Source organism: Astatotilapia calliptera, chromosome 14 (assembly GCF_900246225.1).
Source record: "Astatotilapia calliptera chromosome 14, fAstCal1.2, whole genome shotgun sequence".
Lineage (NCBI taxonomy): Eukaryota > Metazoa > Chordata > Actinopteri > Cichliformes > Cichlidae > Astatotilapia > Astatotilapia calliptera.
The window spans coordinates 23972853-23995618 of NC_039315.1; the positions used below are offsets into that span (position 1 = coordinate 23972853).

Genomic DNA, 22766 nt, shown 5'->3' on the forward strand with positions numbered 1-22766 from the left:
CACTGTGCTGCGTACAATTACTGTGCAAGCTCAGTGAATTCCTATTTTTGTTTGCTTAAAAATATGCCTGCACTGGGCTTGATTGAATGTTCTGGACAGGTTAAAGGGGCTGTAAATGGCGTTTACATAAGGGCCCCCATTCTTTCACATTCAAAGTCACATTAAATTAAATTCAAGTGCCCCGAAGTTTAAAATATATGTGATGTTACATTTTTTAAGGAAGGTGTTAAGTCAAGGAATAATTATTAATTGTTTCATTTTAAGTCTGTGGAAAGATGTCATGGTTGGTTTGCAAGCTGTTTTGTAATTTCTTTATTTAGAATGACATCTTTCCACAGACTTAAAATATAAACGTACTATCAATTACAACCTAGTGGCAATTTCAGCTTCCTTTTACATCATCTTTATGATTCAATTCTGTCATAATCAATTGAGTCTGATTTTGCTTTTCAAAATGAAAACCCAATATGTGTTGAAACAGCAATTTTCATTTTTAAAACATTCTGAAATAATTGAAAGAGTATATCACATATGGACAAATTCGACGGGCCATTAATTTGAAAGGCGAAATCAGACCAACATGAAATTTACATGGTTTTACTGTCGGGTTGGATACTGTTGATCTAAAGTGGAATTATCCTGTGGAAACAGCATCTTTCAATTTAAGAGCATTTTGAAATCGTTAAACGAGTAGGTCGTCTACGGGCAATTTGAAAATACTTTTATTTTGGAAGGCAAAATCAGAGTGACTTGAAATTGAAGTAGTACCATGGTGTGGATGTACACTTTTGATCTAACATGGATTCATCCTGTGGAAAGAGCAAGTTTCATTTTTAGAGCGTTCTGAATTCTTTAAAAGAGTAGGTCGTATATCGGCAATTTGAAAAGTCTTTTATTTTGGAAGGCAACATCAGACTGATTTGATATTGATATGGTATCACTGTGGGGTTGGATACTATTGATCTAAAGTGGAATTATGCTGTGGAAACAGCAATTTTCCATCTTAGAGCATTTTGAATTCGCTCCAAGAGTAAGTCATATATGGGCAAATTGAAAAAGCTTTTATTTTGAAAAGCAAAATCAGACTGACTTGAAATTAACATGGTAACATCGTGAGGTTGTATACTGTTGATCTAAAGTGGAATTACCCTGTGGAAACTGAAATCTTCCTTTTTAGAGCATTCTGAAATCACTGAAAGTTAGGTAAATTATGGGCATTTTCAACAGGCCATTATTTTGGAAGGCATAATCAGAATGACTTGAAATTGATATGGTAACATCGTGAGGTTGTATACTGTTGACCTAAAGTGAAATTATCCTGTGGAAACAGCAATTTTCACTTTTAGAGCATTTTGAAATCTTTAAAAGAGTAGGTCGTATCTTGGCAATTTGAAAAGTCTTTTATTTTGGAAGGCATAATCAGAATGACTTGATATTAATATGGTATCACTGTGGGGCTGTATACTGTTGATCTGGAGTGGAATTATCCTGTGGAAACAGGAAATTTCCATTTTAGAGCATTTTGAAATCACTGAAAGTTAGGTCAATTGTGGACAATTTGAAAAGGCTTTTACTTTGGAAGGCAAAATCAGAATGTCTTGATATTGATATGGTAACATCGTGAGGTTGTATACTGTTGATCTGGAGTGGAATTACCCTGTGGAAACAGGAAATTTCCATTTTAAAACATTTTGAAATCACTGAAAGTTAGGTCAATTATGGACAATTTAAAAAGGCTTTTATTTTGGAAGGCATAATCAGAATGACTTGATATTGATATGGTATCACTGTGGGGCTGTATACTGTTGATCTAAGGTGGAATTACCCTGTGGAAACAAGAATTTTTCATTTTAGAGCATTTTGAATCGTTAGAAGATTAAGTCAATTATGGACAATTTCAAAGGGCCATTACTATGAAAGGCAAAATCAGACTGACTTGATATTGATATGGTATCACTGTAAAAAGACTGTGGTTGGAAAGTGTTGATATAAAGTTCAAATAGTATTTGGAAATACGACTTTTGCTTTTAAGAGCATTATTAAGTCATTGAAAGAGTAGTTCAAAAATGAAGATTCACAGGGCTTTTACTTTGAAATCCAAAATAAGATGGCCTTGATAGTGACAGGGCACAATTAGGGTACAAGGCTGTGTCATATAGATCTAACATTAGAGTTTGTAAAAAAAAAAAAAGCCTAAATTATATGTTATTATGTTCTTAACATATCTGTTAATTCACTCGAAGTTGGCTTTTATTTTGAAATCCGGTTTCCACATCCATTCCCGTAATACTTTGAATACACAGGGAACGTAAAACAAACTGGAGGCTGGCTTGACTGCAAGTCTCGAATTGGAGGCTGGCTTGACACAAGTGAGATTTTTGGGAAAATTTTTATTTAAATGGCGGCGGAAACAAGCTTCTTCATGCTATACTAAACAGGTTGTGCCTCCTGCATTACCTAGGTTTAAATAACTGGTCAGAAATTGTTTAAAAGTGGCTCGTTTGATAGTAAAAGTTGCTAATCCCTGACCTAGCCAGAAATAATGTGCTTTTAAGCTTTGGTAGCCATGATAAACTCATGCAGGGGCTTCCTTAAATATGCCTGAATTTCAAACATATTATATTTACCTTACCCATCCTACATCCTGTACACCTGTTTGCAGCCTCAGCCTGTGGAAACATTTTGTCAGGTGAATTCTGGTCTGACTGAAGCTTCAGGAAAGATGTTCACAGATCACATCAATGCATCTGGAAGCTTTTTTAGCACGTGCTAATGTGGAACAACTCACACCTTCATCCATGGTAAGTAGGAAGCTTACTGGCAGGTAGGTCAGTTTATGGAACAAAGTTTGAGACGTCATATGAGAAGAACACAGGTGTAACCTTTTAAAAAGCACCTTCCTTTTCCTTGGTTTTGTGGCATGGACACTTATCTGTAAAGAAGAGAAACTCTGTTGAGTGGTCTAACATGCTTATTGGTGAACAGTATTGCTGTGTGATACTGCAAATTCTCATATCGATATGATACAGAGTATATACAGGGCCACTATTGCACTATTGCAGATACTTTTAACCTTTAACAGCAGCTTATATTGGGGAGGGCAGTGTTTCATTATTTATACGATGAATCATCATCGGTTTTTAAATTATTTCAGCATTTCATGTATTTGGAAAGTGTATTTTCTGGAGGGATGTAAATGTACCTGTCAGAGACGTCAGCTTGTATTGTTTAAATGTGTTATAGGTTATAAATAAAATAGACATCCCTGTACGACAGACAGTTACAGAGGTTGGCTGGTTCAGTTTTTCTTGATGACTTGCAGCCTTTAGTGAGTTTCAGTTTCTTTCGTCAGGATGAAAATGTATGATTCCAAAGTGCAGAACAGCAAGGTTTAAAAACCCCTTTGTTCTGGCACCCATCACTCAGTAACAAATTGTAGCTTTTTTACGTAGGTGAGCTAAATGATTCCCCAAATCAAGTATTAGTTGTTTTTTTTCAGTAGTTTGTACTATGTGTGTGTTGTGTCTGTATTGAAGTGTGCATGTGAGCTTGGATGACTTGCCTGCAGAACAAACCTACCTACAGGTAAAAATAAATGAACCTGAACCTGAATGTATAAATTGCTATTCTATAGAGCCACACTAATGCTGTTAGTTTCATATGTTTCTACATCTGTTAGAAGCCTTTAAATCTATTTTTCTTGTTTTTGTTCGGGCACAGACATCTCTCCCGCCCTCTTTAGACTACAATATCAGCATTTAGCTCCAAGGCTGGTTCTTTAAACCTATCACTGTAGATAAGTTTCAGTTTAACAGCAACATCAAGTGGCAGTCCCTGTTTAATTGAGGTTGTCTTAACAGTGTTCTCACTCAGCGTGCCACTTCCTATCATCAAATGTTGGCACTTACACAAACAGACTATATGTAAATATTTCATAATGAAATGTGTTATCCTCAATTTAAAAACATTTTGCACTTTTGATACTCGCTATATCGCTGTCATATTAATGGATGACCTTGAGTTATTGAATTGTATTTACATACATAGCTAAAGTTAAAAAAAACAACAAAAAACCTCAGTGATATATTCAAGGACCATAAAACAATTTCCACATCAGGAACCACAGCTTTGCTGCGTTTGCTGAACGTCCGCCTCTCTCACTTACTGACTGCCCTCTTCAAGGTCCACCCTTCCTGCTGTCACCCAGCAGAGCTACAGTATCTGAAAGACCAGCTTCAGTTTATACTGAGAGGCATGACTGAAGTCTCAAATTAGACACCGCTGCTTCAAGCCCTGGGTTGGGCAGTGAAAGTGACTCAGTGGATTGAATGACAAACAAATGCTCTGTTCATTATGTGATGGTTCTGTGTGTGTGTGAGAGAAAGAGAAAGAGAGAGAGAGAGAGAGAGAGAGAGAGAGCCTTTCCACTCATCGTTAATACTCCTCTCTCACACTCTCTCTCTCTCACGCATACTCTGATGATATTCAAATATCTGTACGGCTAAAAAGGCAGAGGGAGTCAGAGCTCAGAGTCGGAGTGGGAATGCAGGCGAGTGGGAGCGCCGTCTCGTGGTGATTATTCAGGGCACTTCCAGAGCTGGATTTATGGCACGCAGCTGTTGAGTGGCTGACAGACGCGTGAGGAGCTCAAGCGCTGCTGCTTCTCAAGCTGCTTGTACCAGCCCGAGCTCTGCTTACTGTTGCATAGGAAAGAGGACTGCTGTACCTCCACACAGATCGGTGAGTACTCTGCCCCCGATTCGACATTTACCCATTTGGTTATTATTATCAATTTTTTGTGTCTTTTACAGCCTTCTCTTTGTATAAAGTTAAAGTGTTTTATGAAGGTAACCTTTCACCTACTGGACATGTTTTTCAGTTTTTGTCCTTCTGTACTTCTCACATTTTGCTCAGTTTACTTTTCAGTCCTCACAGAGGCAGTTTTGGATTTGAAAACAGTGTTTTTAGTCAGCTTTCAGTCAGCCAGTTCCCCTGTGTTTTAACCATACATGGCTAACAATGCTGAAATGCTAAACTAACTGTGCAAAAGAGCGACTCAGTAATATTTTCTGTGTTCTGAGAAATCCTCCCGTCTCTTTGTAATATTCATTAGATGTACCTGGGTGGTTTGTGTCTCTGTGCATTTCCTCTGGTGCTTTTTTTATATTTAGTTCACAATGCTGTGTCCTATTTATAGAAGTTAAGGCATCACAGCGAAGTGGAGACATGACGCCAGCCTCCTTACTACACACAGCCAGGCAGAAACCCTCAGCACTGTTGTCAGTTTCTAATCGCCCTTCGCTCCACACAAACGGTGTTACTCCGCAGTCCTTCCTCCACCTTAAAGCTTTTTGAGCTTTTCTAAGTTAGTGCAACTTGTGACGTTTTGTCAGGTCAAGCCTCGGCTCAGAGAAGAGCCTGGATTTTCAATTACAGCCGGACCCCGCAGACTGAAAGGTAGAAGTTAGCCTGTCCGACCCGGCCCTCTAACTCTGATTCAGAGGTCAGAGACAGAGCCAGGGAGTGAGCATCATATGCTTAAGGTTAATTGAGAGGATGCCCTAGGATAAATGGACCTCCCTGGAGCAGAAGATTGTATTAGAGCTCTGTGCTACTTTATAATTTTTTGTAGTCGTTTCCACTGTAGAGTATTTGTGACCATTTATATTTAGAAGCACTTAAAAGGACACTTAGGAAATAAAGACCTGACAAAAGCATTTTCTCTCAAGTCAGATTGAATTTCCGACCATAAATTGAGCATTCCTGGCCCTTCCAGCGAAGCTCTTCGGGGACTGTTTATTTGGGTTGCTATGGAAGTCTGTGGTGGTGGTAAGCACAGAAACTGGAAGCTGGAAGACGCCCTTTAAAGATCTGGCCTCAAAGCTGCTTTCTCCTCGTGCTGCTGACAGTCTCTTAATGCTTTCATTTAAAGTAATTAGACCGAACTAGATCAAATTCATTAATGTGATAATGAACAGAGCCAGAGCTCTTTCACTCTCACTGCTCATTTGCCCAAAAAGTATAAAAGAGTTGAGCCGATCTACATGTTAACACACAATAGATCCGAGGATCTGAGGCTGTTAATAGATACAGTGTGGGGATATTGGAATCAGTCAATTAAACAGTGTCTGGCTGTTCTGGCTCCCTTTTTTATTTTTTCAAGCCTTGCTGGAGATCTCCCTTCAAAGAGAGGGACTCCCAACTACCGCTAAAAGTTGCTGTGCCTCTGCTGCATTGCTGACATTCAATTTATTATGATGATTTATTCTCACAGTTGTGATTAATACATAAAAATGAAGTGATATAGGAGAAAAAAAACGAGTTTTTGACACAAGTTTTCCTTATAAAGTCTTATTTTCCTTCTTTTTGCTGGCAGTGTTTTTTTTGTTTCATTGTGAAATAAAGGCTATTCATCACAGCTAGGCTTGCAGGCCATGTGACAGGACCTGTGGTCATAGAAATACCATCAGCCTTGTGTGCTTTCTCCCTGTGTTTACTGCACACAGCAAGGAACAACCCATTTTGCTTTATTATCAGTGTCTGTGATCCACGTCCTCCTGGACCTCAGAGAGCTCAGACCGCTTGCAGAGAGCGTGTTTGCTTCCATTCATCACTCCTTGGTGTGAGGGTGGAACAATGTTTACCTTCATTATTTACAGCAGCACAACTCCTCTGCTTGTACAGTTTGTCACTGTATGCTCAGCTCATCTTCCCCTGCCTGCATCATCATCATCATCTTCGGGCCTGGGGGAGTTACAGGAGGATAATGTGCTCGGCTGAACATCTGGTAACGTCAGGAAGAATTGCTTTCGGGCTTGAAAAGTGGCTCTTTTAACATGATGGAAAATGTTTTTGCTGTGACAGTAAGATGTAACATCTGTCTTGTATGTAAATCAGCCGGGCTTCTTTCATCTGGGCCCTGTCGAGTTCAGAAAGCACAGCTGAGACAACCCAGATACATCTGTGTTCAGATAACTTTTTTTCCCATTAAGCTGAAATGTGGTGGCTCTGAAGATCTGATGAAGATTAAGAGCAGTTTGTAGCACAGAGAAATCTTCATTCTTTGTGTTACTGCTTCTTTCGCATGTTTCATTGACTCATAATAATCCTTAACTGACAGCATTTTCTTCAGGCTCACTCCTCAATGAAAGCAGCGTTCTCCACAGCCTGCCCCTGGTTATTAATGCAGATTAATCAATAGAAAGTAACACCACTCCTCTCTCTGCAGCCTTCTCAGGCTATGCGCTCTTTGGCTCCGCTGTACTCGAACCGCTGTGAAATCTCCCCCTGAGGTTCTCTCTTGTCACTGTGTCAGATGGTCCAAATGTGCTGACTGGGGGGCTCGCTCGCAGGTTCTGCAGTCCTGCAGTTCGGAAGGCTATCACGTGAACTGAATACAGAAAACGACCGTTGTGTCATAACTTATAGTACCGGCTGTGGTTTGAAATATGCTGACTTTCATCGACTTGGTTTTTGTCACTGTTAGTCTGCTGCTGTGTAGCCAGAAAACACAGCCTCAGCTCTGTAATAAATACCATTTTTCCTTTGCCTTTTTAAAAAACTGCTGGAAATTCTGTCAAGTTTTCCACCGGTGCAAAGAGCCAGCCATCCTGTAGCTCTGTGTGTGTGTGAGCTTTGGGCTCATGAATCATACTGTAGACTGTTAGACAAGGCGTTACATAGTGCTGTATGTACATTGTATGCATGTAGTGAAGCATAAAAACTGGAAAAGTATTGAAATAGACCTTGAGAACTTGGATGCTGCAGAATTTGTCACACAGAAGCAAAGCTAAAGTTTCAATTCAGTATTCAGAAAGAGACCAATTGCCATATAAAACATGTTTTTAAAATGCTTTGGTATATAACAATAGCATAATGATTTGAGGGTTTCTCTTGGGTGTCTGAATTCATTTTCTAACTCTTTTGTGTGGTAGCATTCATGGGAATAATATGCAGCCTTGTTAAAAAGAGTTTTCACAGGAGTCTATGAAGCCCTGTGAAAAACTGAGCACTCCTATTGATTCATTAGCTTGTAGAATCACCTTTAGCACCAATAACGTGAAGTAATTGTTTTCTGTATGACTTTATTAGTCCCTCACATCATTGTGTCCAGATTTCTTCTTATCAGAGTTAGCAGCAAAGACACCTGGACGAGTCACCTCATCCACAAGCTGAACTCTTCATACCTACTGGGTAAGATCAGGGATTAGGACTTCAGGTTTCCTGTATAGGAGTTGTGGGCCCTGCAGATTGACAGTCCTTTGCAACATTGCTTCAGTTCATTGAGGTTTCTTTATGCACAGCTCTCTTAAAGCCCCACCACAGCATTTCAGTCAGGTTGAAATTTGGCCTTTGATTGGATCATTGCAGCACCTTGATTCTTTTTTCTGTCATTCTGTGAATTTTTTGCTGTGCTTGGGATCATTGTCCTGTTGCATGACCCAATTTGGGCAAAGCTTTAGATGTGAGTCTGTCAGACAGACTCACATTTGAAAATACTTTGGTTTGGGCAGTTGAGATGGACTAGAGACCTTCCCAGGGTGTACCCTGCCGCTCACCTTAATGACAGCTATGATAGGCTCCAGCCCCTCCGCATATTGGAAAAATGGAAGAAGATGGATGGAGGGATGTATGCATGCTCTGGTAAATGGGTGCCTCAATGACTGCAAGGTGCTCAGGTCCCGTGGATGCAAAACAAGCCCACATCACCAGCCTTCCAGCACCATGATTGAAAGCTGTGATGAGGTTTTTGTGCAGATTGCTGTGTTCGGTTTTCTCCAAGTCTGGTGCTGTGCATTATGGCCAAAAATCTTCACTTCGATCTCCTCTGTCCAAAGGATTATTGCAGAAGTCTTGTGGTTTTGTCAGATGAAACTTTGTAATCTTAAGCCATCCTGTTATATTCCTTTTGGAGAAAAGAGGATTTCCTTGGCAGCCCTCCCAAAACAACCCATACTTGATCAGTATCTTTTTAATTGTATCTTTATGAACTTGAACATTTATCATGCTGAGGTGTGTAGAGTCTGAACTATAGTTTTTAGATTTCTTGAAGTTTCTCTGAGAAATTGCAGTTTTTGATCTTGAGTTGAATTTGCTGGAACATCCATTCCTGGGAAGATTGGCAGCTGCTTTGAATGTTTTCCAGTTGTGAAGATTTTCTCTCACTGTAGAATGATGGACTATATATTGTTCAGACATGGCCTTTATAACCCTTTCCAGATTGATGTGCAGCAGCAGTTCCTCTTTTAAACTAAGAATAAGAGATCCCAATTCAAAGAGAAAACCAAATAAAGCTCTATTTTCTGTTGCCCACATTGTAGAGGGTGTAATTTCTATTGAGTGCTCCTGTTGATTTTTCTTAATGTATAGGCTGTGATCAGCTGACCTGCTGCTCTTTGTGTATGTTCACAAATGAATTCAACAAGATGTCAGCAGGTGGTCATGAGTTGTCCTTTGTGTCAATCCTCTACACTGATAGTCTACTGTTTATGCTGTCTTTTTTCCAAACAGGATAAAGTTGATATGAAGGTTTAATTCTGTGAATGAATCTAAGCACCATCACCTTAGCTTTTAATTATATATAACTGAACTCTGACCATGAGCACCACAGCCACTGTGCACCAGCCACACACACTTTAAATCCTTCCCAGTACAGCAAACTAACCAGTTTATCCTGCAGTAACCTGCAGAGTATTTTCATGCAGCCTTTAAATAACACAGTTAGTCAACCTCAGTTTGTTTTGCAGTTCATTTCACAATATGGAAAACAACAGCAACAGAAAACCGGACTGAAAACCTGATTTAAAAACATGAAGACTTGCATGTAAGCTTTACATTTACAGTTTATCACATACCAGTGAGCAGTCCTTACCTTTAAATCTAACCTCTCTTCTTCCTTTCCTGTTCTGTCTTTCTTATCTTTCTCCATCTCTGAGTGGAGTTAGCTCCTTCTTTTCTCTACCTGTGAAATACTGCAGTTGGACCTTTAGCTAGCAACACACTCTGCTACAAAATGCACGCAAGCAATTTGTGTGTTTGCTGATTTTTGTTGAGCTGATAGAAAAATTGCATTTGTAATTACTTAGTTAGTTACCAATACAACTCCAAGTCCTCTGCACACTGCAGTACCAGAAAATGTTGTCAAGGTGTGCTTTGTGGTAGGTGGAGTGCAGCTTTATTAGCTAGCACCAGCAAGCTTAACAAAAAACATAAGGTGAGGACACAACATGGGCTTTAATACACACACGAGGTAATTAGGAAGATGTAACACAGCTGGGGAAAACAAGGCACAGGTGAAAGAATTAAAACCACCATGATAAAAAAAGAGGACTTCAACCATAAATCATAACAAATAAACAAAAACTAGAATTCAAAACTAATATTACTCTTAAGAACTTAACACACAAGAACTCTAACTTTCTTTTTCGTATTAGTGTAGATCAGGGGTCCCCAACTCCAGGCCTCAAGGGCCGGCGTCCTGCAGTTTTTAGATGTGTCCTTCATCCAACACAGCTGATTTAAATGGCTAAATTACCGCCTCAACATGTCTTGAAGTTCTCCAGAGGCCTGGTAATGAACTAATCATTTGATTCAGGTGTGTAGTCCCAGGGTGAGATCTAAAACCTGCAGGACACCGGCCCTCGAGGCCTGGAGTTGGGGACCCCTGATCTAGATGGTGAGAAAAAGGTCCTTCTCTAATAGGAAAGCAAAAAAGGAAAAATACATATTAAAGACAAACATCTTATATTTTAAGAGTGCAAAAGAAAATAAATGTTTGGTCATTTCCTTGAAATAATAGAAAGTGTGTGCAGCAAATACATATAGATGTGTTATACATCAGCCTAACGACGAGTAGAGTCTGAACCCCGCCTCTCACTCTGTGTGAGCTGGGATAGGCTTCAGCTCCCGACCTGTCCCCCTGGACCTCCAGTTGGATTACTGGTTGACAAAATGGATGGATGGATGTTATTAATTACTATAGCTGCAGACTTGAAACTGCTTTAAATTAACAGCAAAAACCAATTACCGGTAGTTGCACACCGAGACGCTTCTTAGTCACTTGATTTGCTTAGAGACTTTTGTAAAGTGATTCTGATGAAGGCTCCTGACAGCACCATTTCACTTGTAAATGCATGAAGTGATGAAGAAAGCAAAAGGCTCTGAGTGTACGAAACTTAATATAGTGTTTTTATTTTTTCTTCTTCTTTTTGGGGGGAGGGGAGCTGTTTTGTGCTGCTTTTCTTGGTGCTCCTGTTGTCAGAATGCTTTGAGCAATGTTCGCTCACTTCTGCAATCAATATTTTTATATTAACTTTATTTTAATTAAGAGCAAAACAGAGACACAGAGAATTTTAATGAATTTTCACACTTCCCCTTAGTCAAAGATTTAAAGCAAGTTTTGGGATTTGAGCAAACTTTACTACTTTAAGCAAATATTACCTATATCATACCTATAGCATCGTTTGTGATCCACAAAGGAGGATTTTTATTCCAAGAAAGCCCTCAAACTTACTCTTTACCAACTACCCAGCTCCAAAGGCAAGATAGACACAGAGTGATAACAACATATTTAGCAGGTAATGACTGTGATAAGTGCTTTGGGTGCTGGTGAAGACCAAATACAGAACTTTACAGGACACTGTTTGCTTTCTTAAGAGGTTCACTAGATATTATCAACATTATGTTCACAGGTTGTTTTAATAATTCTCTCTGCTCTGCCAAATTTATTTCAAATTGATCTTCGATATCTTTACTAATATCTTTGATTTTACTCCATTGCCTGTGTCCCTGTCTTCATCTGTGGCGGCCAGGCGACAGATGGTGCGGGAACAGTATGTCACCACCACCGAGGGCAGCAGCACGCCCAGGTCGGTGCCCGACGAACTCTACAAGATTGGCATCTATGGCTGGAGGAAGCGCTGTCTCTACCTCTTTGTGCTGCTGCTCATTGTCATCCTGGTGGTCAACTTTGCCCTCACCATCTGGATCCTCAGGGTGATGTGGTTCAACACGGTATGCACAGCTCACATTTGGACACCATGTTTTCAGTTGGGATTGTTTTTCCTTTCTCCTTTCAAATGGTATGTTTAAATATTTAGTATGTAGCTTTTGTTGATCAGCCCATCATTTGACTATTACCTGCTTATTATTGCAATGTCAGGCAGCAATAGCGTTATCCATCATTAAGTCCTACTTGGCTGTCTAAACAGGAGAGTAAATGTGTTTGTTATTTCATGGAGACTTGTCAGCTTTCTGTCTCAACTCCAGATGGCAACTGTGGATTTATGAACAAAGCTGCAAGCCAACACACACTCTTGCATGCACATGTACACACTATGGTGGATACCTTAGACAAATACCTAAGTGATAGAGGGAACGCTGTTAGCTGGAAAGCCAAAGCACATTCCTCACCTTCTTGGCATGCCTTTGTCTAAATATGTAACCTCTTGATTTTATTTTGATCACAGGAAGGGATGGGACTACTACAAGTACATGGAGATGGGGTTAAGCTGGAGGATGGCGAGTCTGAGTTCCTCTTTCCTCTCTATGCTCAGGAGATCCACAGCAGAGAAGTAAGCCAATCAGAAATGCAAACTTTTTTTCCTGCTCTTCTTTGCCACATTCTTCTGAGATAAGCCTCCTCTCTCCCCCTCTACCCTCTCCTTCTCTCCCTTTCTCGTCTTCTACCCCATTCATTTTCAAACCTCTGTTTGCTCAGTTAAGTAGCCTGACAGCCTGGCCATTATTTCTCACTGTTTACTAAACTTAAATTTGAGTGTGTGTTGGATCTTTGGAGACTGCACGTCATCTTATCATCTAAATCTAATTCCTCGCAGACACTCAGGCAGTTTTTATCCAGCTGTAGTGAGAGAGCTGCATATTTCTGACAGTACTTTTTTTAGGAGATGTGTCAGAACAAACTGGATTTGGCAGTAGCACACAGTGCACGTGGTGGTGTGCTGAGCTCTCCATTAACCTCAGGGATATTTGTGGTGGAAAGTAGTTTATGGCCCGCCTGCTAGCAGCAGATGGGAACACTTTGCTGCAGTTGTTTACATGTTATGGCTTTTCTTGCTCATAGCAGCAATATTTTTTTTTTCTTGCTTCATGGGCCTCATTAAAAAGGCAATGTATTCCTCATTTATGGATGGACACATTTTCTAATGTGTTCTATGGGTTTCTAAAATGATTCAGTGCTTAGAGAGACATCCTGCTGCCCTCTACATGAAAACTTGCTTTCCTAGACCATTTTTAGAAGCATGTCTTCCCCTCAGCTACAAAGGAGCAGAAGAGATTTATTGCTAAGCTTCTTCATTTAAACATTTTATGACAGTATGTGTGTGTGTTTGCCAGTTCTCTTATACAGACCTAATTACTTGCTGTCACATCCTGTACAAATATTTAGGTAAAATAATAAATAGCCTGATAATAATGCATTCTTTGTCAGCCTTAATAAACAGTAGTCCATGGCACTTTTTTCTGGTCAGTAATGCTTCAGCCTGGCTGGTGAATATCCTCCCCCATCAGGATGCTCAGTGCCTCCTAATGGCTGCCTGATCATAATAATAATTGTCAATAATATATCAGTAAAGTGTTTGTAGTTTGTAGAATAATCCAAGTCGACAGCCGTAAATGCTAATGTGTTAGCAGATAAATGATTGCAAGGAAACATCTCGATCAACTAAAAAACAAAATAAATGGCAGTATTAATATTTGTTATGATCTCAATACGTAGCTAAGATACAATAAAAAGCTGTTAATCAGAAAATGACACCAAGTTTCTTGAGTTTACCGCCATGCTAGCTACTTTATGGTGCTTTGGGCTAAATGCTGTTGTTAGCATGCTAGCTTGCTCACAGGAATAGAATCATGTGCAGAAGCTTATGGGAATGTGTTATGAAAAGCTCCAACGCTGGTGGGGCAGCCATGTAACACAGTTTCTGTTGGTGACCACCTCCTCTGACCACATGTGGAGTCCCACAGGGTTCTATACTAGGACCTATCCTTTTTCAGTATGTCCTGCCTTTTGGCCACATTGTACAGAAACATGTTATCATACTGCTCTTTCAGCAACATTCAGTGTTATCTCCCAGTTAAGACCATCCATCCATCCATCTTCATCCGCTTTATCCGGGGCCGGGTCGCGGGGGCAGCAGCCTAAGCAGAGAGGCCCAGACCTCCCTCTCCCCAGCCACCTCCTCCAGCTTATCCGGGGGAACACCAAGGCGTTCCCAGGCCAGCCGAGAGATATAATCTCTCCAGCGTGTCCTGGGTCTGCCCCGGGGTCTCCTCCCGTTGGGACATGCCCGGAACACCAACCCCAGGAGGCGCCCAGGAGGCATCCTTGTCAGATGCCCGAACCACCTCAGCTGGCTCCTTTCAATGTGGAGGAGCAGCGGCTCTACTCTGAGCCCCTCCCAGATGGCCGCACTTCTCACCCTTTCTCTAAGGCAGTTAAGACCATCTAACCAAAATGAATATCTGAAAATCTTCTAAAATGAACAATTGAAATCATATAAAAGTCTAATACATTTAAACATTTAAAAAATCCTGTTATCCAGTTCTTTGTCCTTCCAAAATTAAATAGGCTGTCAGAAATCTGTGTTTGCTATTGATGCAAACCTAATTTTTGAGAAATATATCAGCAAGCTAATCCAGCCCTCCTGTCTGCATTTGAGGAGTGCTAGAATACAACTGATATTGAGTTTTAGCCACATACTCTCTATTATTCTTACTGTTATTAACTTTGCCACGGAGGTTATGTTTTTGACAGTGTTTCTGTGCCTGCATGTCATTCTTTCTGTCTGTAAACACTATAGCTCAAAGTTTTGAATGAATTCTGATAAAAACTGTGTAGGGGTGTAGCGTGGGGTCATGCCAACAATCCATTCAAATTTTGCTTACATCCCCTGAGGTCATGAAGGTGAACTTTATGATTTATTGGTAGAAAATTGACAAAAAGCCTAGCCATATCTTAGAAACTGATTCTCACAAGTGTTGTGTGTATTGCCAACACATAGAAAATAATCTAATATAATATGATTGCAATATACAGATTTCAAATGTCAGATTTGACCTCCGACCTCTCCTTGATTGTTAATAGATTGATCTGAAGGTCAAAGCAATAATAATGCTGTTTAGGGCTATTTAAAACTGAGTTTGTCATCCTTTGTATTGAGAACATATAGGCATATAAGGAATGATATATGAGGATTCTAAATATCACGTTACTTTGGACCTCTGACAGATAAACCTCATAGCATGCCCTCATGATCCTCATACTGTTTATTTTACAGCATAGTGAAATAAAGTCACCACCACAAAGTAAAAATGCTTTATTGACTGAAGTGAAATACAAAGTGCAGAAAAGCCAAAACGTAATGTCCCCACGTTAGGACAGAGGGTGTCAGGAGTGAGTGCCCTTCATGACCTGGGTCCAGAAGAGATGCTGGAATAGACCAGTGAGCAGCCTGATATCCTGAGGCAGGAACCTGCCAACTGTTCCCACCTCATGCTTAAAAACTGAAGGCGACTGAGCATTTGCTGTTTGGGCTCCTCTGCTGTGGAAAAACCTGCCTGAGCAAGTCTGACTTTTATTTCGCAAGTGTTAAGCTTTACTCATTTTATTTATTTTTTAAAATAAAATGTTCTTATAATGTTTACTTTTTTAATTTGTATTGTATTTCACTCTCGACAATGCACTAGCTTATCTCTAGAGTGTAATACTTTGGTTTTAAATCATCTGATAACTTTGACTTTTTTGTATTTTTTTGTGTGTATTATGTTTTTGTAAAGCAGTTTTGTAATGCTGATTTTAATGGACACTATTCAAATAAACGTCCTGTTTTTTTTATGGATGCCAGTTTTGCAGAGCTGTCTTGATAGCCTAATAAACCTCACATTATCAACTTCATGGTAGCGTTAGAGTCAGGCAATGAAAGTCAGTAGGAGTTATCCTCAGGGAATCATGAATGCTTTTACAATCCATTAGTTAGTGTGGACTAAAGGGTCTGACCAGTGAACGAGTGCTACCTATAGAGCCAGCGTGCCTAAAAACCTCACATAAAACCTCTTTGTCCAAGTTCATACATGCAAATATTCTAATTTTTATCATTTTACTGTTGCAGATTGATGTTATTTCCACAGGCTGTTAATAAGACAATATTTCTTCATCTCCACAGGACTCTTCACTTCTATTACACTCATCGGAAAATGTTTCCCTCAACGCCCGCAATGAAAATGGTGACGTTATAGAGAGGATATCTGTGGGTGAGAGGACACACAGAAACATGCGGCACATACACATCACATCCTGCTGATGAGTGACACTGAGAGTGACAGTAAAGACACTGGTGCACTGCAGGGATTTCTCATCCAGCATTAGCAGAGACAAGAGGCCATATTTCAATTCATAATCTCTTAGATTTCCATTTAAAATCCATTAAATTCAGCATTCCTTTTCTCCATCCATTGCTTCTGGATCATTCTGTATTACACGCGAGGGCCTGAGGCCGGTGGAGGATCATATTTGTGCGTCTCTTTATGGCTCACCGACTGCCACGTTGGGGGATTTTGTCATAATTAAAAGGCCAGCAAATTGTTGTGTTCCACAGTGCCGTTATGTGTCCTTGATCATTAAGCCATAAAATGCATAGCCTGCATACTCTTGGGCCTCTGTGAATAAAACTAAAATGCTTGTTAGGGAATACTGCGTGTCTGTTCACAGTTGTGAGCCCTGACAGAGGTTAAATATCTCACTGAGTGATCTACATGTTTTAGAGCAGCTTCTCTCAGGGCTGATGGAGTGAAGGGCAAAAGGAAGTAACCTCAGATGAGTTTCGTGTCAGACCAAAGCAGTAATATGGTTACGCATTTTTAATCACTGCGTTTCTCATCAGCAGGTGGCCGCTGACTTTCCCCTTTCCACCTCTACGCTGATCTAAATTGGGAATGTGTCTCTGAGCACATCGAACTGAATCACAGGAAGAGAATGATGATAGATTTTCATGGTTGCACGTTACTCATGTCTTATTGCCAAACCCCTTCAGGTGTTGTTGTTGTTGTTGTTCCAGGTCCAAAAGAGGCTCAGGGACACACTCGAAATCTGCTCATTAACTCGCACAATGACAACATGCTGTTCACTGCAGATGGCGACAAGGCTGAGATTGGGCCAGACAAACTACGAGTCACAGGTACACCAATGGCCGCGACGTGCTGTGTTTCCTTGGACGTAGCACACACCTGTTGGTGGAAGGGTTTTGGGGAAAAAAATGAAAAAATAATAACACTGACAACAGATGTAGACTCAACAGGACCAATTTGGTTTGATGGCAAATATCAGCTCAACAATCCAGCACCCAAGGGCAGAGACAGCCCAGTCATTTTCACAGTCATTCGTGTCATAGAGTGCGTGGTTATCTTTGAAGTGCACAGAGAGAACAGAAAAATGAGATGCCAGAGCACAATACTGTACAGTTTATCATATTACTGAACAAAGGGTTGATGGGATATTTCTGCGCTTTTATTCTGAATCTTAGTCTCCGGTGGGTTGCGTTAATGGTTACGTGTGCCGCTGGCCACACGCTGTGCTGACTGATTAATGTTGAACAGAGTGTCAGCCGATAACTTCGTATCGCCCGGGGTCAGTTTGATCCGCAGAGAGCAGCAGGCAGCGGGAGCTGTTTTTCCAGGAATCCTCTAAACAAAGCTTCTGTACTCTCTGTGTTTGTGGAGTGTTTACATCCTTCACAGTTGGCTCCAAGTGTTGCAGCATTTGGATCCAGTTTCACTTCTCTGCTCCAGCATTGCCTGAATTTTTCTGAAGTCGAAGTAGGCAGACAGCCCGCCTCTATTTAAAAAAAACAAACAATGTTTACACAACGACGCAATCCACAATATATACTGCACTGCAGTGCTTTGAGATAAATATTAGAGGATTACAGTCAGCAGCCCCTCATCCTCTGAGCACAGGTGGCGTCTACAAAACTTTAGTTACACTCACCTGGCACTTTATTAGGTACACCTTCAGAGCTAGCTTAATTCTTCAAAGGACACCTCAGAGATTTTGGTCGACAGTGACATGACGGCATCACACTGTTGCTGCAGATTTGTCAGCTGCACATCCGTCATCGGAATCTCCCGTTCAACCGCAGACCCAAAGGTCCTCTATTGGACTGAGGTCTGATGACCGTGGAGGTCATGTGAGTTCTTTGAACTCACTGTCATTTTCAAGAAACCAGTTTGAGTTTTGTGACATGGTGCGCTTTCCTACTGGAAGCAGCCAAGGATGGGTACACTGCGGTTATAAAGGGATGGACGTGATCAGCTGCAATATTCAGGTAGGCTGTGGTGTTTAAATAATGCTCAGTTGCTCTAAGGAGTCCAAAGTGTGCCAAGAAAATATTGCTCACCACCAGCAGGCTGAACCAAGGCAGGCTGGAACTATGCTTTCACAGCATGTCTTTTGTCCCATCTTCCTTCTCTCACCTCCAACTAGTCGCAAGAGATGGCTGCCCCTCCCTGAGCCTGGCTCTGCTGGAGGTTCCTTCCTGTTAAAAGGGAGTTTTTTCTTCCCACTGTTACCAAAGCACTCACTCATGAGGGGTCATATGATTTTGGGTTTTTTTGTCTGTTTTCTCTGTATTATTGTAAGGTCTTTACCTAAAAATAGAAAGCACCTTGAGGCAACTGTTCTGGTGATTCGGGACTATAAAAATAAAATTGAATTGAAGTAAATTCAATTTAATTGAAATTCTCACCCCATAATCTGAATATTGGAGCAGAATTTGAGACTCATCAGACCTTCTGTTGTCCCATTTTGGTGTGAATTTAGACCCCATTTTCCTGTTCTTAGCTGACAGGAGTCAGGAAAGGTAGTTTCCTACATACCTTGGTTGTAATGAGTAATGAGTTACTGTTGCCTTCCTATCACCTCGGAGCAGTCAGACCATTCTCCTCTGACCTCTGGCATCAAAAAGGCATTTTCAGCTAGAAATCTGCTGCTCACCGGATATTTATCAGACCTTTGTCTGTAAACACTAGTGATGCTTGTGTGGGAAAATCCCAGTAGATCAGCAGTTTGTGAAATTCCCAGAGCAACCCGTCTGACAGCTACAGTCAGTCTACATTCAAAATAATTCAAATCACCTTTCTTCCCCATTCTGGTGCTCAGTTTGAACTTCAGCAGGTCATCTCGAGCATTCCTACATGTCTAAATATGCTGAGTTGCTGCCATGCGATTGGCTGATTAGATGTTTGCATTAACAAGCAGTTGAACAGGGTGAGTGCAGTGTTAAAATACTTCAGTCTGGGACAAAGGGGTGAACTGGCCAACATACCATGAATGCCACTGTCAGCAAAGCTACTCATGTTGTTTTATTAAAAATGTTTGGTGTGTGTTGTGACCATATCAGGCTCCTGGACTCTGTTAAATGCTGTAACAGATCTTGATGTTTGTGTATCTTTGTTTGCAGGTCCTGAAGGAGCGCTGTTCCAGCATTCAGTGGAGGTGCCTCAGCTGAGATCAGAAATGTTGAAAGAGCTGAGGTGAGCGTTTCAGACTTTGTGTATTATTGGATTTTTCAAAACAATCTGCTAAAGAAATACAAAACTATAAGAAATCAAAGTTTAGGTTCAGTCTCACAGGTGTTGCTCAGGTGAAATAAACAAGCAAACGGATAAAATGGTGGTGTTTTTAAAGTCGAGATGTTTCTTTAGGTTGGAGTCCCCGACTCGCTCGCTCAGTATGGATGCACCGAAAGGAGTTTTTATGAAAGCTCTGGCTGGCAACATTGAAGCTGCTTCCAACATGGATGTCATTCTGCAGTCAAAAGAAGGGCTGGTACGAAATCCACTTTTCACTTCCTGCTGATTGCTACAAAGCCGTCTTCAGGCATGCTTTTTCCTTTAGCTCACAGAGGGAATATAGAGAGCATGTTTTTCCAGCAAACATGCTGCGCTACGCTTTTACGCTCTCTCGGGTCACACCTGGGAGCTCGAGTTCAGTTTAAAAGGCGCTCTGCTGTTCCCATTTACTGAACATTTTTGTGTAGAAACACCTTACAGACAGCCGGCACTTAAAAAGCCTCTTTATCTTTCTTATCAAAAGGATATAGTGTAACATATTAAAGAAAATCTTTTTCTAAAGCAGTGAGAATCTCGTCTAACCCTAACCCTTTCTTTTGAACTTTGAAAACATCTGTTTGTGCTCTGTAGGTTTGTTGTGGGTAGTGGTTTGCTGTTTCCATGTTAGTGTTTAGAGTGAGTTTTGGTAATTGGTGGCTGAATCGGATCTGACTAATAGCTGTGGTTCAGCGAGCTGACTGAAGCACGTTAGAGCCATTTGTATCACGAGCACTTATTTGACCTTTTTTGAATTAATTCTCAGTAGATCAGCACATTTATATGACAGAGTAGTTGTGTGATGCATCACTTCTTCATCTTTCTTTTCTTGCTGTGAGGATGATAACTGCATGTTAATCTGCACTTAACTTTAACGCTCACGTTCTCTCATTTTAAGCTGATTTACTGCCAGACCTTTTTTCTTTTTTTTAAAAATTATCATCATGTCGTCATGCACTGGTTAGGTATTAAATAGATCATTCTTTAGCTCGCTGCACACTGTGTCTTATTGTGCGTGCATGACGTAAAAGGACTGAAACAGAGTGATATTTCCTTGCTCTTTCGCTGGATCTTTGTTGTTCTCCTTTAATCGTCCTTGCTCTCCGTGCTGTCTGCTGTACAGCTGGTGCTGGATGCTGAGACGGTGCGCATGCCGCGCCTGCCCAAGAGCGAGGATGGGGTTTCTGGAAATGCTCAGATTCTCTACGAGGTCTGCGTCTGTCCCAGCGGAAAGCTCTTCCTGTCCAAGGCTGGAAGAACTTCCACTTGCAGCGATAATCAGGACTGCTAGATAGAGTCTGACAAGGTCATCGATTTTTCATCTCTCAGAAGAGGCACCTTCTGGGAGGCAACAAGCACAACAGTTTTTTTTTTATCTTTATACCACAGTGGGTCTACCAGGATCCCAGTGGCACATCGAGGCCTGTGAAAATACAAATGCCTGCTGGCATAAATGGAATGAGTTCTTTAAGTTGCATTTATGAACTTCTGACCATTCAACCGAAACAAATTGGCTCTCACAACTAAATTTGTCTGCATCAGAGCTTTATGGATCATTTTTTTTACACACACAGTGTCATGGCTGGGCAACGAGGAGCTGGTAACAGCTTACATCCTATGCAATATTATCTTGTGGTGCAATAAATGAAAGTGAAGCATATCAAGGGCTTGAAAATTTGAAAAATAAATCCCTGAAACAACACCAGAGTGTTATTGAAAATATTTGTTTTGCTTTATACAATCTCCTCTTGGTCCAAGCCCTTGGTATGCTGTGTTTTGGTGTTGGTGCATGTATTTATTTAAATGGAGACAAACACAAATGCTGTATATTTTGTTTTATTTTTTGTCTTTTTTCTTTTTTTAAACTCAAATTCAGATAATGAGGTTTTGATATTAATGAGGTTTCACATGTGTATCTACAAAGGGCACTTGGAGAGCATACTCTCTGATAAGACCAACGCCAGTGCACTTTTTTGCAATTTTAAAGTAAGTGGCTTGGATCCGCACAAAAAGGTCATGGGCTCTTCCTTTGCCAGTGCTCCAGCTCTCCACCAAAATTGATGAAATCTGTTTTATGTGTAGTCCTGATGTCAGACACACAGAGAGCAGCGATCACATGCCACATGTTTGGCATGTTGTAAGCATGTAATTACGCAGCAATTTCCTGCTGGTAAGCTGAGCTGGTCTGTTTGTTCAGTAATCTCACTTACGGCCAAAGGACTAATATATCATCACTGCTGACCTCAGAAAAAAGAACGCAAAAACAAAATATGTGGAAAATAAGAACTTGGATCTCATACTTTCAGTATAACCATTGCCTTTATGATTAAATTTGCCTTTGGTTAAATGGGTCGAAAATATCCGTATGTTGTAGTGATAGTCGCACCGAGTTTGGCACCAGTTCGTCTGTACATCACTGTTTTAGAACATTTCACACCATTGTGTTTTTGTCATCAGTCTTTTTTAAGTAGTTCATTATTAGTCCTGAGATATTTTAATAGTGTGCAATGTGTATGTTTTATTTTTGAATAAACTTTGTGCTATTCTTCTACCTGCCTGTCAGCAGCTGTAATCTTCACATGCTTGCTTTTCTAAAAAATGTTCTCATGTTTTATAATTCAGTCTATCTAAGAAAGAAAGGAAAAAAACAGAAAATGAAAGCATTGACAGACTGATGTGCACGTAAGCTGCATGCTGGTGGACTCAGTTTAATGTAACTGGCCTAATTAATGGCTCTGTGATGCACTCTAGTGGTAAAACTCTGCAGTAACACCACAGTGACTGACACCAGCAGCCCAAGAGAAGCAACTTTGTGCTTATTCAGTGGATCACAGTGTGTGCTGCAGCGGGGTCATGAAGCTGTATGCTCTTTATTTTTAGGATGGTTCAAACTGCAGTAATGTGATGTCAGCGTAGAAAATCAATTTGTTTTGGCAAGTGTAAATTTAACCCTTCAAATAACTCCAGAAATCAGCTTCATTAAAAAAAAATAGTTCTACTAGTACCAGCTATGGCTAGCTAATAAACATACTACATTGTAATAAATCTTATAACTTTGAGGTTTTAATGCAAATGCAGATGCAAGACTGTAGGACACTAGGAGCATTTGTGCTTAAAACATGACTGTCACTATATCACATTTTACA

General features: G+C 40.5%; 1 protein-coding gene across 3 annotated transcripts; it reads left to right on the forward strand.

Moving 5' to 3' along the window:
- Positions 1-2337: 2337 nt before the first annotated feature.
- On the forward strand, positions 2338-22171 carry sgcg (sarcoglycan, gamma). Of its 3 annotated transcripts, XM_026193211.1 has the most exons (10): positions 2338-2369; positions 2663-2801; positions 4510-4740; positions 11811-12012; positions 12468-12572; positions 16182-16269; positions 17073-17192; positions 19473-19545; positions 19717-19840; positions 20744-22171. In XM_026193211.1, the coding sequence occupies exons 4-10, from the start codon at positions 11818-11820 to the stop codon at positions 20909-20911; spliced, it is 873 nt and encodes a 290-aa protein (XP_026048996.1). In that variant the 5' UTR covers positions 2338-2369; positions 2663-2801; positions 4510-4740; positions 11811-11817; the 3' UTR covers positions 20912-22171. The 3 variants fall into 3 exon arrangements, with proteins under 3 accessions (XP_026048996.1, XP_026048994.1, XP_026048995.1); XM_026193209.1 differs by lacking the exon at positions 4510-4740; XM_026193210.1 differs by lacking the exons at positions 2338-2369; positions 4510-4740 and adding an exon at positions 2387-2438.
- Positions 22172-22766: the final 595 nt, after the last annotated feature.